This window comes from Monodelphis domestica, chromosome 1, assembly GCF_027887165.1.
Source record: "Monodelphis domestica isolate mMonDom1 chromosome 1, mMonDom1.pri, whole genome shotgun sequence".
NCBI lineage: Eukaryota > Metazoa > Chordata > Mammalia > Didelphimorphia > Didelphidae > Monodelphis > Monodelphis domestica.
In genome coordinates, this window is record NC_077227.1 from 674,054,591 (window position 1) to 674,071,119 (window position 16,529).

At 36.6% G+C, this 16,529-nt stretch overlaps 2 protein-coding genes across 4 annotated transcripts in view; one reads left to right on the forward strand and one right to left on the reverse strand.

Moving 5' to 3' along the window:
• NDUFAF7 (NADH:ubiquinone oxidoreductase complex assembly factor 7) overlaps positions 1 to 16,529 on the reverse strand; it is a 28,556-nt gene that overhangs the window by 9,826 nt on the left and 2,201 nt on the right. For all 3 annotated transcript variants that reach the window (XM_007477033.3, XM_007477032.3, XM_056795482.1), the window contains exons 2-7: positions 14,716 to 14,879; positions 12,621 to 12,701; positions 11,049 to 11,159; positions 5,487 to 5,700; positions 2,257 to 2,315; positions 1,401 to 1,511 (exon numbers count right to left, since the gene is read on the reverse strand). In XM_007477033.3, the coding sequence (XP_007477095.1) occupies positions 1,401 to 1,511; positions 2,257 to 2,315; positions 5,487 to 5,700; positions 11,049 to 11,159; positions 12,621 to 12,701; positions 14,716 to 14,805 (666 nt within the window). In that variant the 5' untranslated portion in view covers positions 14,806 to 14,879. The remainder of the gene's footprint in view (positions 1 to 1,400; positions 1,512 to 2,256; positions 2,316 to 5,486; positions 5,701 to 11,048; positions 11,160 to 12,620; positions 12,702 to 14,715; positions 14,880 to 16,529) is intronic.
• Positions 6,246 to 16,529, forward strand: part of CEBPZ (CCAAT enhancer binding protein zeta) — a 39,745-nt gene continuing 29,461 nt past the window's right edge. The window contains exon 1 of the mRNA XM_056795184.1: positions 6,246 to 6,380. The gene's annotated coding sequence lies outside the window, so the exon portion shown is untranslated. The remainder of the gene's footprint in view (positions 6,381 to 16,529) is intronic.

Sequence of the window (16,529 nt, forward strand, 5' to 3'; positions counted from 1 at the left end):
TCAGTGGTTAGTGCCATGCTACCAGAGTTAAAGGACACAATACTGTGCAGAGAAAAGAACCTTGGACTTGGAATCAGAAAACCTGGACTTAAATTCCAGCTTTGTCACCATCTAATGGTGCAACCCTGGGCAAGGTTTCCTTTCGGGTCTATTTTCTCATCTGTAAGATGAGAAGACTGGACCAAATGACCTCTTAGATCTCTCCCAGTCCCAAATATAATTCTACGACTGTTTCTGCTAATAATCAATAATCTAATTCTTTTTAGGGAAGCAGGAGAAATGTGCTTTTCTTTGCCTTGGTGTTGGTTGAGAAGATTTGTCATGTTAAAAAAAAAAGTATCAATAATTTTACAAATCAAAATAAAATAATGTAATTTAAAAAATAATAACATCTATACTATACCTTTCTCCTTTTACCTACTCTATGAGGTGTGAAATGAAAAATTTGATCTCTCTATTATGATTATTTCCCTTTTCCTCTTCTGAACTTCCTTATTCCTGTTAAGGGTACCATCATCCTTCCAGCAAACAGGTTCACAACTTTGGAGCCATCCTTGTCTCCTCACCCTCTGCCATCCTGCACGTCCAGTCTGTTGCCACTTCTTATGAATTCTGTCTCCACAACATCTCTCTCTCTTACTCACTCACATGGCCACCATCCCTGTTCAGATCATCACCACCACTTGCCTCCTAATTGGCAGTCTCCCTGCTTCCAGGCTTACTCTCCTCCAATCCATCTTCCACATGGCTGCCAAAGGGGTCTGGCCACAGCCCTCACATTCCAGTGACTTCCTATTACCTCTAGGATCAAATACAAACTCTTCCATTTGCCATTTGAAGCCTTTCACAACCTGGCTCCAAGCTCCCTTTACAGCCTTATTTCACATTTCTCCCATTTGTGGGTTCTGCAATCAGGCCCACTTTGTCTTCCAGCTGTTTCTCATGCCCACCTTGTACCCACAGCCTGTGCAGAGGCTGCCCCCATGAATGGAATGCCCTGCCTCCTCACCTCTGCCAGAATTCCTTATCTTCAAAGCTCAGTTCAAGGGCTTCATGAGGTTTTTCTTCAGCCCCTTAGCCCTAGTGGTTAGTGACTTTACCTCCAAACTACTCCAAATTTACAAATTATTTGACTAGATGCTGCATATACTTATATATCCCTATATGCTTATTTGCCATCTCTAGATTTGCCTCTAGAGAATGGAAGTTCCTTGAGAGCAAGAACTATTTCACTTATGCCTTTATTTCCCTAATCTAGCACAGTGCTTGGCACATAATAGAAGTTTAAAAATGCTTGCTGATCAACTGACTTTTTTTGTTAGATACAGCTACATAATCATGAGATAATGGAAGCTGCTCAAAGTTAAGGGGAAAAACAAACAAATATATCTTTATCTTACCTGAATAAAGGTTTCTGCCGGGGTGGCAGAAGGAGCCAATACAAATCTCAGTTTATCAGAATCCTGTGGGTCTACATCAATGAACACTTCACGCCATCCTTGTTGGGTTTTCTAGATAATTAAACAAATATAATTTGGATTTGATTTTCTAAGTGGCTCCCGCCCTATGAATACTTTCTGTATGGATCTTCCTGGTGAAATGTAGGAATATTGCAGGTGACAGGCAGAAGTAGCCACAGAGCAAGGATATATTTCTCAGATTAAAGAAGGAAGTGTTATATAGGAGTTAAATGTTAAAAGTAATAGGTGAGAGATAACATTTATACATATTACATATTACATATTCTGTTAGGTGGAGCTTTATACATATCACTATATGTATAAAGCTCCACCTAACAGAATAACTGCAATTGTTCTTGACATTAAATGCTTATAAATGCTACCAAATCTAAATTATGCCCATCAAAATGAGGAAAAGTGAAAAAAAATATTCTCAATCTCTGCAAATAATTTTTAATGTTCTAAAAGAATGAAGAAAATATTTCCTATATGTCACATTGGAACACAAAATACCCTTTCCCACCTATGGATAATTAAATCCCCATAGTAACATTTATTATCCATTACAATTTTTATAGCATCTTTCTTAATGTTTTGTTGGTGTCCATTTTTCTATTATTTATTCCTAAGACTTCAAAATTTCATGACACAAACAGGTTTAAATATAACTTCTGGAGACAAAAATAATTGAAGTAGTGAATAGCTAAAGTAATAACATAAAGTTCTTCTTTGCACCATGTTGGATTCCTACTCTTGTTAATAAGCAAATGCAGAATTAAAGTTTTTCCATCATTACCTGAAACTTATGCACAGGAAGAGCATCAAAAAATTCATGTGCTAAATAAAAACTGTAACCTGTTTAAAAAGAGAAAAGGAAAATAGTAAACATTTAAATATATAATTTTACCTTTTTGGACATATACTGTGTGGAATTGTTTTATTTGAAAAAAAATATATATATATGTTTGTTACAAGGTTTGTTCCCCCTGTTTAAAAAGTTGTGTTTTGTTTTGTTTTTTAAATCCAGGTCTTCCTTCCCTTCCCCACACAACCGAAAGTATCATCCAGCAAAATATATAGATTATTTTTATTTATTTATTTTGTGTTCCATTTCCCGGTTCATCCTCTGGAGGTAAACTTGGACAAGTTATTCTTCAAATATTAAATCTATACATACAGCTGTACATAATGTTCTCTTGGTTATTCTTCATTATCTCATGAAGTTCTTTCCAAGTTTTAAAAATAATTAATATGCTAATTGTTTCTTATGGTGCAATAGTATTCCATCACAATCACATATCAAAATTTGTTTAGCTATTCCCCAACAACATGCATCCCCTCAATTTCCAGTTCTTTGCCACCCTAAAGAGAGCTATAAATATTTAGGAACATAGGTTCTTTTCCTTTTGTCTTGATCTCCTTGGGAAACAAACCTAGCTGGATCTACAGATATACAGAGTTTTATAGCTCTATGGGCATAATTACAAACTGGTCTCCAAAATGGCTGGATCAATTCACAGTTCCTCATCCCTTCCCAACACTTGTCATTTTAGCCAATCAGATGGATGAAATATGGTATCTCAGAATTGTTTTCCTGTACATTTCCTGTAATGAGTAGTGATTTAGAGCATTTTTTCATATACCTATATATGGCTTTGATTTTGTAATCTGAAAACTATCCAAATTTTTTTACCATTTATTAGTTGGAGAATGGCTCTTTATTTCCATAAATTTGACAAAGATTTCTAAATGTTTTAGATATAAGAACTCTATCCAAGAAATTATGAAAAAATTTCCCCAATTTTCTGCTTTTGTTATCATGTAGGCAATGTTTTATTTGTACAAAACTTTTTAATTTAATAGACTCAAAATTATTCATTTTACATATCACAATACTCTCCATCTCTTATAGACTCATAAATTCCTCTCCAATCTAGAAATCTTTTAGGTAATATATTCCCTGTATTAGTTTTTTTATTATCTCCTCTTATGTCTAGACCATGTATACACTTTGATATTTTCTTAGTGAATGGTATAAGATATTAGTCTATGCCTACTTTCTGTCAAACTATTTTCCAGTGGTCCCAGCAAATGGTGATTTCTTATTCTAATAGCTTTGTATACAAATACAAGGTTACCATAATCTTTAACTACTCTTTATTGTATGTTTATTCTGTTCCACTAATCTATCTTTCTATTTCTTAGCCATTACCAGATAGTGTTGACAATTACTACTTTATTATAATACAGTTTAGAATCTGGTTCTGCTACACTTCCTTCCTTTTTTTACAATTTTCATCAATTCTTTTGCTATTCCTGATCTTTTATTCTTCCAAATAAAATTTTAAATTATTTTTTTCTAGCTCAATAATATAATTTTTTGGAAATATGATTGGGATGACATTGAATAAGTAGATCTGTTTAGGTAAGATTGTTATTTTAATTATACTGGCTCTGCTTATCATGAATAATTAATATTTCATTAATTCATTTGTGTACAGAGTGCACTTGATCATACTGATAAAATAATAAAATTAATAAAAATCATATTATTACATCAATAAATGCAGAAAAAGCCTATGATAAAATACAGCACTTATTCCTATGAAGAACAATTGGCAAGCATAGGTAGAATTTTTTTTTAAATGATATGAAGGATCTACCTAAAACCAGCGAGTATTATTTGTAATGAGGATAAATCAGAAGTCTTTCCAATAATATCAGGAGTAAAACAGAGATGTCCATTATTATTAATATTATTTAATGTAGTATAAGAAATGCTAGCAATAAGAGAAGAAAAAGAAATTGAAGGAATCAGAATGGGCAAAGCGGTAATAAAACTACCTCTTTTTGCAGATGATATGATGGTATAAGTGTAAAATCATAGAGATTCAACTAAAAAGTTAATTGAAACTATCAGTAATTTTAGTAAAGAAACAGAATATAAAGTAACTCACATTAATTATCAGCATTTAAATATATTACTAACAAAGTGTTGCAAGAAGAGAGAAAAAGAGATACTCTATTTAAAATAACCACAGATAGAATAAAATATCTGGGAATGTATCTGCCAAAACAAACTCAGGAACTACACAAACATAATTATAAAACACTTTTTACACAAAACAATATACTTTGTAAAAATTTCCCAAATTATCCTTGTGGATGACAGCTGTCCCTTTCTTCCTTTGCTATGTATATCCAGAATTATTCCACTCTATTGTAGTATGCCTGTTTCCAAGCAAAGTATGTCACCAGCTTAAAAAACAACACATAGAAATAAGGTTTACAACATAAGCCAGACAGTGGACAGTTACTGCTATCTTCATCTGTCAAATAACTGAGGCAAAGAGAGATCAATTGACAACGGAAATTCATATCACTTATTAGTTAAGAGAAGAACTAAAGCGTCTCAAATACTGGTTTTCTAGTGGTGGGAGTTTTTCTGGACAAGTTCAGTATTTTATTTACTATTGAAAATTACCATTGAGATTCTAAAAAGGGACTAACAAAAACTTTGGTCTAAGTAAAAATAGATGTTTTTAAAAGAAAAAAAATAAATTTTTACATATTAGGACTTTCCTTCCTTCAGTTATTCTTGCCTTTGGCTGCATAATCAGTATTAAATATCAATCAACATCAACCAATAAACATTTATTAAGCACCTGTTCTGTGACAGGCATTGTGCTAAGTGCAGAGGATACAAAAAGAGACAAAAGGCAGTCCCTGCCTTCAAGGAGCTTCTCATCAAATGGGGAGTTTATATTAATCTAACCATACTACAGTAGGTTGATATTACTGAACAAATGAAAGACAAAAATTATAGGGAATGGTAACTTTTAAAAACTTTTTTATATATTAAATGAGTAAAGCATGGTCTTAACTATTACAAGTTAATTTTCTTTTTAAGGTGCTCTTTCCTCTATAGTTAAAGTCTTGTACTGTAAGGTAAAAAGCTCATTGTCATTTCAGTCATTCTGAGGTGTACTGATCAAAATGCTTAAGCCAGTCAATACAAATTCATACCTTGTGGCACATCTTGCAGACTCCGGTACCAGTAAATGGGAATTCCCGACTTTGTGATGCCTTTCATGTACACTGGTGATTCAGCATTGTGCTCTAGGGTGACCGTCTCATCAGCCAGGGTCAGGGCTTGGATTTCACTTAATTTCTGGCTTACTTCCACCAAATGTACAGAAATGTCACAGTTTTTTAGTACAGACCCAAGTTGACTGAAGACCTAAGTGTAAAGGAAGAAATACATTTGCAAAATTTAGTGCCAATAAATGAATATTTTATTTTTAATTCTATTTATCACAATAAATTAAGTCAGAGGAAAGAGCATTTATTTTTGGTTTTAAAGAAAATATGCTTCAAGAAGCCAACTACCTTGAGGTATAACAACAGAAACATTACTTATTAGAAATAGTAACTATAACTTTCAAAAAAGGATCTAAGCCATATCATTCTGTTTGCTTTAAATCCCTTTCAAAGCAAAACAATTATAATACTGGAAAATCTAATATAACATATTCAGTGAGGCCTTTAAAAACACACACACACACACACAAATAAACCAATAAAGCTCGTGAGTTCCAAAATATTATCAACACAAAAAAGGTGGTTGGATTTTTTTTTTTGAAATCACAAAAAATCCTACAGATTGAAAATCAAACTTTCTAAATATTATGAGTAAATGACCATACAACTTGATCAATATGCTAGGAAAGTGGGGCATTAGTTGCTGCCTCTTCTCTGGTAGAGTGTGCAGGCATACATCGTGCCTTTACTGTAGAAGTAAAGAATGAATCAGCTGCTGCTCTCCTCAGCCTTCTCTAGCCCATCCTTTTCTAGATCTCAAGGTCTGGCTGCTTTACCTCATCTTTGGCCATCAAATCAACCTCTAAGCAGAGAGAAAAGGTAAGCCCCACGATCCCAATGACTTTCCATCCCAGTCACCAGCATCTGGGACCTTGGAAACCTTTATCAGCCAAATGATCTAAGAGTACCCGGGCTTAGGAGTCTGAGGCCAGAGAAGGAGAGGCCAAAGCAAAGGATCCTCAAAAAAGCCTCACCAAAACCTCCCTTTCCCCCCAATTCTCTTTCTCTGTCCTCTAAGTGTTTCTAAAGGAAAATAGAAGGACCTTTGGTGAAACATTCCTTTTTTTCTGTTGTGTTTCATACTGGGCCTTAAGGAAAACCTTGAGTAGCCTGATGTAAAAGAAGCTCTTCTCCATCCAGTATCTTGTAACAATGAATGAGCACTACATTTGGAGCAGAGTCATAGATTCAAATCCTACCTATGCTAACTTTGTGACCATAGGTAAGTCTCTAAATTTTTTTGGGCCTTCATTTCCTCATCTGTAAAATGACAGTTAGACCAGATGACTTCAAAAGACCTTTCCCAATTCAAATCTGTGATCCTATGACCTACACAGATGCTTGAAAGTTTCAAGCACTTGAAATTAATTTGCATTAGTAAAGTAGCTGTAAAGGAAGGATTTGGGAAAGAGAGAGAAGAGGGCCATGGAATATTATGAACCTGCAGAGTGAGAGGCGAACCTGTTTGGAATCCAAAAAAAAGGGGGCTGAAGGAGTTCTAACTGCCAGCCTGGGGGAGTAAGAGAGGGCTCTGGAGAGAAAGCCAGCTCTTGGAGCCAGCTCAGACTTCTTGCTAGCCTCAGACTGATTCCTGTGAGCCATTCTGCCAAGACCTTAATCCTGCTAGAAGCCTAGAAGACCAAAGCTTAGGGAGAGGAGCCAATCAAACTGCCATGGTCGCCTCAGAGAGAGCATACCTCTCTGGGGTGGGCCCGAATCACTCTTCACCCCATTTTCCTATAGCAAACCTTTTTTATCCTAAAGACTTGGTATCCTGTATGAGTTTAACTTATGACAAAGATAAGACAGCTGGGAACTTTCTGGTGAGCTCAGGAAGACAGAGCAGCACCAGCCCAGCCAGGGAAAGAAGAGACTTTGAAGACAAAAGTCAGTTGGGAGGGGGGCTTAAGGTAGAAACCATAGAATTAGGGGCCCACCTGAAACCCACACTCCTACAACCTCTTCCTATTATTCATAGAATAAACCTCATTAATCTGAAAATGCAGTCAGATGATATTTGTACTGGCCAAGGACAGAGAACGTCACCATCTTTGTTCTCTGGCCTTAGAAGGAGCAGGCCTGTCAGACCAGGTTGTGGTCACCTGTCTATACCATCATTACAGGGTCTCCTTCTTACATAACAGTTTTGCTATTTCTTTGCAGAACCCTGTTATGCCAAGAATCACTCTCAGTTGCCGTTTGGTCTTCGGCACACTGAGGTTTTGGATGTCAGCTTCTCTTTTCTTGGATATCTATGTTGTCCCCTTCTCCAATATAAAACCGAGATATTCAACCTTGGGCAAGCACCACTGTAATTTTGACTTTGATACTTTATGCCCTCTCATATAGCTCACATAGGAGTCTAGTGCTGTCTCTGAGACAAATTTTGGCTGTGGGACTGGCTAAAAGGATATCATTGATGAAGTATACTATAGTGCTTTCTTTAAATATGATTGTCTTTAGATGTTGTTTTAGGATTTTGCAAAATAGGCTTGTATTTTCAGACAAGCCCTGTGGTAAACAATACTAGGTTATCTGGGTTCCTTCCCACATAAATGCAAATATTTTTTGGCTGTCGTCATGGATAGGGGTGGAAAAATATGCTGAACAGAGATCCACAACTGTGTAATGCTGGGCTTTGCTAGGAATTTCAGCTAATATGGTTTCAGGGCTTAGCATGATGGGATGGGACTTTATGATGAAATAGTTTACTGTTCTCAAATCTTATATGAATCTCCATGCTGCTTTGCTTTGACTGTCTGGTTTTGTTTTCTTGACTGGCATTATGAGTGTATTGTATTCAGAGATTATTGGTACTATGATTCTTTTGGCTTAGCAAGCTTTTGATTATTGGTCTTATGCCTTTGGTGGCTTCCTTGCTAAGCTTGTATTGAGGAATACGTGGTGGTGTTCCTGCCTTAGTTCTGACCCTCACTGGTTTTGCAGATTTCAATAGCCCAATGTTTGTGGAGTGCTCAGCCCATACCCCACCTGAAATTTCACTTGGGATTGCAAAAATTGAATTCAGTTCTTCATCACTTTCCACTGTATTGAGAAATAATGGTGGATAAGCACACAATGTATCCTTGGAGAGATGCAGGAAAAATTTTCCCTAAAGGATCACATTGGATTGTTGCACCTATTTTACACTGTAGGTCTCTCCCTAAGAGACTGGATGGACATTCTTGGATTAGTAGAAAAGTGTGGCCAATTGTCAGTGGCCCAAGGATAACCATTTTGGATTGTAGTTTGGGTACCCTGAGTCCTTCCAGTAGCTCCCATGACTTGTACTGATCCTACTATTCTGCTATTGTCAGGAGATGTTTTCAATATTGAGTTATTGGTATCCGTGTCAAGGAATGCTAGATAAATCTCTTCTACTTTTATCATCACATGTAGTTCATTTGTATTAGGCTTTTGGAATACTTCTACTATTGGTGCTTCGAATTCAATTTTGCTTAAGTCCTAATCATCTGCTCTGTGTGTATCTACATTGGCTACTGTACTTTCTTCTAGAGATGTAGTTTGCAACACATCTGCTGTTTGCCTTGGGATTGCAAGACTTGAATAAGTTTGGGGACACTGGGAAGTTGGGTTCAGGGAAGTTAGCGGGTGGTTAGCTTATTCACTAACCATAGAGATTTTGATGGACTGAACTCTTTGACATTAGGGTTCAATGTGGATTTCTGCACTAGATCAGTGACAGGTGGCTAAACCTGTTTGCCTATAATCAGTATAACCAGTCTTTTCAGTGCATAATATAATTGTAGAACTGGAAAGAAAAACAAAAAAGCAAACGCCAGCTATTACAGGAAGGTAAGATTGTGCTCTATCCATTTCAACTTTGAGCCATTGGACATTGTCATAGAGATTGAGCACAAAGTAAAATATAATCAGGTATAATGACAAATATGAGGTTATAGCACATGTATAGGAATTGGGAAATGATTGCCATCACTCCCAGGGCTAGAAATAGTTTTTGTGCCATTGTTGTTGAAAAAAACTTCTCCAAAGGAAAATTTGCATTTTAAGTCCATTCCTTTAAGAGCTCCCTGCCCACCAGAAGCTGTGGTCTCTTCTTATTGGTTGGCTCAGTTGCTAGGTGGAGTTTGGCATGGATCAGGGAAACAAAAATGGCTGCCTACTATTCCCACACTGACTTCACCCCTCTGTGTAGGTCTTGATCTTCTTGTGGCCAAAACCTGCCTTCCTGACTCCCAAATCTTCTCCAAAGTAAGAAGATTCAAAACCTGGCCTTGCTTGCCAAACTGTAATGTAAAAAGGAGACCCTGTAACGATGATATAAACACGTGACCAGGATTTAACGCAATCTGGTCCGACAGGCCTGCTCCTTCTAAGGCCAAAGGACAAAGATGGTGACAGAGCGAACAAGGAAGTGGCAGAAAGCCGCAAATGTTCTATTTCTGCAGCCTTTGAAATGATCTGTGATTTTATTGGCTGGGTACTTCTTCCATAACCCAACCAGATTGGGTTAATATGGCCAGCAGAGTTATTCTCCAGTAACCAACTCTATGGAGATGAGAACCTCCAAACTGCTCTTGAGTGGTCTGTGGATCACAGACAGTATTCTGTCCCAGGCTCTTATCTGTAATCTTTCCAATTTGGTAGGACTGGCCACAGCTTATACTTCAGTAACCTAGGGTCCCCTCCACATCACAGTCAGGCATCACAGGAGGATTTTAGGGGAGCCATTCACATCTCAGTGCAAATTTGTTCAGTCAAATTGCTTTCCTAAGACTTGACTAGACTGAACTGAAGGAATGGGTGTTACAGACTGAGAAAGCATAAAAGAAAAGCAGCCAGGGACAGGAAGAACAGGAGAGGAGAGGAAGTCTGACTTAGACTAGCTTAGGGTCCTTTGGGGCAGGCCTGAATGGCGTTCTACAATGGGATTTTGGAACAAAATAGAGCACTGGGCTTTTGAGGAACAAAGGTGATGAAAGGGAGATTCCTACTTCCAGTTTTGCCAAGGATTGGCTGTGGCTCTTCCCATCTTCCCAGGGGCCAAGAAAGTCTTTTAATTTGTCAGGTCTCTAATTCCACTCTACCCTTCACTTTACCTAGAGTTTGGTAAAGAAAATAGGATGGATGATGATGCTTACAATACTTAGATGAAACCTTGAAAGGGTAGGCACAGGGCTTGTTTTACACAGAAATTAAAGTACAAAAGAGTATCATACTATGGTCAGATCTGTATGCAAGCAACTTGGTGGGAAATAAGTTAGTACACAATAAGTATATTTTGTACTCTTCTTTACACACATAAAAGTATAGCATAACATTGATAAATATATAACTCCTTTCCATCTCTTGCAACTCTTACAGACAGAAAGAATGAGATAATAAATAGAAAAATGAGACAGTGTCTTGGGGGATGAGAACTATGGAAGTTACATTCACAAATTCAAAGGGGGAGTTAGCAAGATTAAACTACATGAAACTTAAAGACATCCTAAGATTACCTACCCTCAAAATATCACCAGTAAGAGTGCCCCTACCTGGGCCCAATTCCACCAATTGGAAAGTTGAGCTTTTTCCAGAGGCCATCCACTCACTAATATACCATATCCCTAGTAACTGTGGAGAGAAAAAAAAATACATTAAAATAAATACACCTATTCAAAATACCTTTCACTTTATATAGTATGTATATGTATATATACATGTTGACAAATATAGTTTGATATGAAAAGTCACAAAACCACCTATTTTCCTCCTACTAAACAATTTTTTTTTTAATCCTTACCTTCCATCTTAGAATCAATACTTTGTATTGGTTTTAAGGCAGAACAGCGGTAAGGGCTAAGCAATGGGGGTTGACTTGCCCAGGGTCACATATCTGGGAAGTGTCTTGAGGCCAGATTTGAACCTAGGACCTCCCATTTCTAGGCCTGGCTCTCAATCCACTGAGCCACCGTGCTGCACCTCCCCCCCATCCCCACCCCAAGAATTTTGAAAGGCACTCATAAGCAGTTACATACATGTGCACAAACACACATACACACACAATGTAAAAATTTAAACATATACACACAAAAGTTATACTTGTTTTGAAATTTTGAGTTTGTTCCAATGTGACTGATATATTAGGGAACAATTTGAACTAACATGAATTTGCTTATGTTCAATTTCTTTCAAAGAGTGAGAGTGCAGACAAGTATACCATTTCACAGTAACTTACAAGCGGTCTACCTTCTGATACCTTCCTTCCTTCAAGGTTACAGACTCCGTTTTATATATCATCTGGTATAGTAGGAACTGTGGGCAGAGGAAGCTGGTCTATAGTGATACACCTTCCATGGCCTAAAGACCAGAGTTGTGGCCTGCCCAACTTTCTGGATACTTTGTCAGCCTAGGCCATATGTAAACTATGTAGGGCAAGTAGCTTCTCAGGACCAATAACTGCCTCACGTCACTGATGCCACCATTATTTATTGTAGTATTTATGTGTTTCTTAGCAACTTCCAATGTATAAAATTGTGCATTATCCTGTCCTTTTTTAAAGTTGTGTCACTGATGAAATTTTGAGTATTGTGTCCCTTGACCCATTTCCCCTACAAACCTTATGGTTTTTATTTTTTAATTTTGCAAAGGATGGTACTTTTTGGGAGCCCATATATTACATTATAAGAGAATTGACTCTAATTATACATATAATGAAACAAAAATTTCATTATAGCAATGTTTACTCCAGATTGGAATCAGGTATAAGACTGATTCATCTTTCCTGCCAAAGGAAATTGATTCATTAAAAAACCAAGAAGACTTTCATGTAATACAATCTTTATTATAAAGTGGTTCCATGACATAGACCAGAGGATAGATAGTAAAGAAGCTTTAATGTGTGTTATATTCACAAGTAGAAACACATAGGCATATGAACACATTCACATACCTAGGTACTACATAGCCCTTAAGTTATATACAATATACTTTTTTATCTGGCCTTAAAGAGTCAGTTTCATTATTTTACATTTTCAATTCACATAACAAACTCTAATATTGGATTCACTTTTACATTTAGTATAAAATACTTACCTCTCCAAAGATCTGACTTATTTCAGGTGAAGTAATAAAGTCCCCTCTTTCTCCTATCATATCTTGGTGTACATAGTAGCCCTGAGGAAGAAGAAAAGATGTTAGGAAAATGTAAAATTCATATTGAGAGATAATGCTTTTCTTTGATTTGGAAAAGTAGTCTTCCAACCTATTCTTCTAAAACACATACATATGTGTGGGATGGGGAGAGGAAGGGGAGGGAAAAAGGGAAGGAGGGAGAGAGAGAGAAAGAGAGAGAGAGAGAGAGAGAGAGAGAAAGAGATTTTGTCTAATCATAAAGCAGTCCCTCCACTAAATAATCAAGTGAAAAGAAAAAAGAACATATAGATCTTTCTATTTAAAAATATTACAGCAATCCTTTCTAAAAGTATGGGAAATTAGCTTTAGTAAAACAACAACTTACTTTGCCATTAGGTACAGTCTTCGATCTTTTCCATGTTTTATTGATTATATTAGATACTACCTTTTTTTGAATAGTCAGAAAACTTACTTCTTCTATTTCTTGTTCTGCTGCTGGCCTTAAGTCAAGAATTTGCTTTATCTTTGCTGAAACTTCAGTTCCCTACTCTACAAAAAGACTGAACTGTCTTTCTCTGCTTCATATAAAAATAAAAAAACATATATTCACTGAACAACTTTACCAGTTAATCATAAAGCTTTAAAAGAAAAATTGTAATAAATTGTACTATTAACATTGCATAACAATCAATTCTTCTTCAAACAGGTACCAAGTCCTTTTGATTCTCTGATCATGTCTCATTCATACAACAAATACAAAGGCAGCTTTGGCTTTTCCTTTTTTCCCCAAATGTCTTTACTACTCCATTTAATTTCACTACCCATACGACCCCACCCTTTGGACCAGCTTCCTGACTCTCTGCCTAGTTTCTTGCAACTTTACCCATCCTGTACCACCATAGACAGATTCAAGCTCCTAAAATGTTTTTAGCTAAATGTCCTGCTTAAACTTAAAACTTTATATAATTCTCCATTTTCTATTTCTAACTCCTTAATTTTGTACTAAAAACTATCCACTTTCAAGTCCCAATCCATACTTCTCATTTTTTTTCTCTTTATATATTCTTCAAAGTGAAGCTTTCATGGTGTCCATATTAATATGCTCAGTGTCTCCTAAATATACTTTAGTTATCCCAGACTCCTATCTCTCTGTTCCAATGGTTTCTCCTTGTCCTGAATGCCTTGCTTTCTTCTCACTAGTATTAAATATTTCTCACGTGTAGATCTGATCATAACACTCTTTTGTTCAAAAATCTTCAGTAGCTCTTATTCAGAAGCCATCTTCTTTTGAATAAAGTTCAAAATGTTTTCCAACTTTTCCAGACCTTTAAAATTTGAAATCATTCTACCTTGCTACATATCTTACTCTCTTCAACATACCCCACAGTCCACAAAACTGCACAAGTTTATTCCCTCAACAAACCGTGTATTCTCCCATTTCTGGCTTTTGTCCAGTTTCCTATTTCTAGAATCTCCCTTATCCCCTCCCTGCTAGTTAAATTTCTATCTATCTTTGAATATCCAAAAGGCCCTATTCTGCTCTCAAAAGATTTTATTTGCCTAAAGAAGAAATATTTTCCTATCCTAAGGTCTGAAATACATTAAAGTTGTACTCCTGAGTTACTAAAAATGTTGAGGATAACATCTCTACAAAGTTTTAATATAAGCCAAAATGCATGTTAACAGAGAGCAAGGAACTCGTATATCTCATAGGTTTCACCTAGTTTATGAGATTAATTAGGTAACATCTTAGAAGATAGAGAATGTACCTGAGATTCAGAATCAAAAAGTTACAATGAATGGGTTGGAGAAAATAGCAGCAGCAAACACTGAACAGTAAAGGTCCAGCAAACGCCAGGCCTAAATATGTGGAAGTAATATTTGGCAGGATGACCTTCAGCTAGGCTGAGTAAACCGATCAGCAGGGAACTCAAAATAGTGCCTTGATAGACTTAAAAGGAATAGCAAGAAGGGTACATGAAAGCATCAGGGCTGCATCTATCATAATTTTGCCTAAGGTTATGCTACTATAGAAGAACAATAAGACTTTAGTTACCTTTACTGGGTTGGTTAAGACTTCCTTCATGTATTCAGCCACCGTAATGGGGCCAGTTGCCTTTATTTTGTATGTGAGATGTCGAAGCATTGGGGTAACATGATTACTTTTTGCTGACTCCTTTCCTGAACTGAAGTATTTCACCTTCCAAAGGAAAGGAACAACTGCAAACATTTTTAAGGGGGAAAAAAAAACATACATCCAGAGCTAGTTAATAACATTCCTTTATACTGTACTTTCTTCAGTTTTTTTAATCTGCTTTGTGAAAAGGCAGCACTCCCTCTGCCCTGCCTAACAAGAAACAAAAACATAACATAAACAAAAAACATTCCATATCATCTGTTTAGTGTTTTCAGTCATATTTGACTCTTCATAATCCCATTTGAGGTTTTCAGGGGCAAAGATATTGAAGTGATTTACCATTTCCTTCTCCAACTCATTTAATAGATGAGGAAACTAGGTTAAGTGACTTGCTTAGGGTCACAAAGCTCCAAAATGTCAGAGGCTGGATTTGAATTCAGGTCTTCCCAGGCCCACTGCATTTCCTAGCTGTCCCACATATTATTTATGCTGCATTAGCACCACAGCCAAGTCTAGAATTCTCCTTTAAAGTAATACTCCGATGCTTAATCATGGTGTAGATTGAGTTCCTTAAGTCTATGTCAGTTCTGGAAGGTCCAACAAAGTATAAAAGCTTTTGACTACTTGACATTTACACAAAACATTTTGCATACAATATATGACTTAAGCTTTACAACATCCTTATTAGGGAGGATTTTAAGAAAAGACTTGGAATAAACTATTATCAGCTTTGACAAATTTGAAGAGGTTCATCATCACTAAGGGCTAGTCATCAGAGAGTGGACTTTGGGGGACTTCAGCTCCATCTACTAAGTCTCTGGAGAAGGTGCATTCTACCTCAGTAGAGAAAAGTAGACATAGTGATGAGTCCTACACACTGAAGAAAGGGCCGCTATTATCTCTATTGGACTGTTTTTTTAACTTGATAGTTGGGACTTTATTGACTAATTTTTGTTATTCAGTCTTTTTAGTCATGCCCAAATCTTTGTGACCCCATCTTGGGTTTTTCTTGGCAAAGGAACTGAATGAAGTAGTTTGCTATTTCCTTCTGCAGTTCATTTCTCAAATGAGGAAACTGAGGCAAACAGGTTTAAATGACTTACCCAAAGTCACAAACTAGTAAGTGTCTGAACCTAGATTTGAACTTCAGCCTGACACTCCCTCCATTCAGGGGATACAGGAATGTGGGGTTCAGAGGATGGCAACCAGGATAGTAAGAAGACAAGAGACCAACTCACAGGAGGAGCTGAAGAACAGGGAATGTTTAGCCTGGAGAATAGAAGATTTGAGGGAAGTAGGGAGGATGTGGACCATGATCTCAATCTGTCATCTGAAAGCCCCAGAGGGCAAAACTAGGAATGACATATATAAGGTACAGGGTGGCAGAGGCTGAACTAGTTACAATTTAGTCTATTTAAAATAATAGTGTAACAGGTAAGATATTTTACCTGTTTGATATTTTCTGTCAAAAAATGGAATGATATGCTTCAAACATCATCCATTCTGATCACCTATAGCTAAGGTTGCTAAAGAGGAGATTCATGTTGACCTATAGGGTTGGGGAAAGGCAGAAAAAATGCTGAATGCAGAGTCAGAGGACTGTTTTTTGAATCAGGATCTGAGGCAAAAAAAAGCATTTTCCCTTTCTAGGTCTTAATTCTACTCTGTCAATGAGGAGGTTGGACCAGGTTGCTTGTAATGTCCTTTTCAACTGTCAAATCTCTTATGATCAC